Raw genomic sequence first — 1,439 nt, forward strand, 5'->3', positions numbered from 1 at the left:
CCTCTCCAAGCGCCGCCTCGGCACCAGCTGCTCTTCCCAGCGCGCGCCGAGCTGGTGCCCGCGGCGGGCACAGCCGGGRCACCCCGGCTCGCGCGCTGGCCGGGGCCGCACGGAGGACCGAGGCGGCTCCTTGCCGTGCCCGGCTCTGCGCCGGGAGCTGCGGCGGGGCGCACGCAGGCGGCTCCGGTGCCTGGGGCTGCCCAGCGAGGCCGAAGGCACCACGCAGAGCCGCAGCTCCCTCTGCCTCCTCTCCCTCCTGGTGCATTAGGAAGCCAGCAGCATATTATTTGATGAGCGGATAATCCGCTGAATTGCAAACAGCTTTACCCAATTGAAGAGGCGGATTACCTCTCTCCAGTTTAATCATGTTGACATCTCCGAGAGTAGCTGGTGCTCATCCTCTTCCGCGCCTCCGGAGGGGCCCCGTGGCCCGGCAGGCGGCTTGCGGCGGGGCGCGTGCCCGCGGGGGGCCGGCGCGGGCCACGGTGGCCCAGCCCCGGGGTGGCGCCGCCGGGGCGGGCGGGCTGCCGTGCCCTGCGCCCTGCCTCACCGCCCTGCCTCCCCGCAGGTTCACGGGAGCGGAGGCCGTGGTGATGGGCGACGTGACCTACGGTGCCTGCTGCGTGGACGACTACACGGCCAAGGCGCTGGGCGCCGACTTCCTCGTGCACTACGGCCACAGCTGCCTGAGTAGGTGACGCACCAGCCCGGCGGGCCCCGGCGCTGCCCGTGCCCGGGGGCTCCCGGCCGCGCTCGACGCCAGCTCAGGGGCTCAGCACTGAGTGCTAATCCCTTTTAGAAGGGATTTCTCTTCTCCAGCCTCGATTGCTTCGTTTGGACGGGGCYGGGCCGCCCGGTTCCCTGCCCGCGGGCAGGGCTTGGGGACGGCAGGCTGCGGGAGCAGCGTCCCCGCTGCCGTGCCGGGGCTTCGTCCCGCTCCGCCGCCCCCGGGGACGGCACCCCAACCTCTGCGCCGCGCGCCGGCGGCAGTGAAACGGCGCGAGAGCCCAGCGTGAGCCTGCGGGCTCGGAGCTCGCCGCCAGCCCGGGGGGGAGCAGGGCTGCTCCCGCCGTCGCTCCCGGAGCTCGGGATGGCGGGAGCGAGGTCAGGAGCGACTGGGCAGGGGAGCGACGGCCACGGGGGCCTGGCCGAGCCCCCTTCCCCGTGCCAGGGGGGGCCGGCGGCCGTTCCCCGTGCCAGCCCGGGGTCAGGAAATGCGTTTAGCCGGCGCGATGGCTTGTTTGAAGGCAAAGCGAGGAGGAGGCTGTGCGCTCCCTAGGCGGAACGGTACTCTGGATTCAGTTGCCATGGAAACTGCACTGCTGTCCCAGATGCTGCTAACTTTGAAGTCCACACAGGATGGAATCAGCCCAAAAATAACAATAAGACACTCCGGGTTTTAAGGTGGATCGGCAGAATTGCGATACCACGCGCCCGGC

At 70.6% G+C, this 1,439-nt stretch overlaps 1 protein-coding gene across 1 annotated transcript in view; it reads left to right on the forward strand.

Moving 5' to 3' along the window:
* The window catches only part of DPH1 (diphthamide biosynthesis 1), a 23,256-nt gene that overhangs the window by 14,034 nt on the left and 7,783 nt on the right, over nt 1–1,439 (forward strand). The window contains 1 exon segment of the mRNA XM_085309294.1: nt 569–690. Coding sequence (XP_085165420.1) covers nt 569–690 — 122 coding nt within the window.

The sequence above is a fragment of the Rhea americana genome, unplaced genomic scaffold (genome assembly GCF_003343005.1).
Source record: "Rhea americana isolate MKP2758 unplaced genomic scaffold, rheAme1 scaffold_295, whole genome shotgun sequence".
Classification (NCBI taxonomy): Eukaryota; Metazoa; Chordata; class Aves; order Rheiformes; family Rheidae; genus Rhea; species Rhea americana.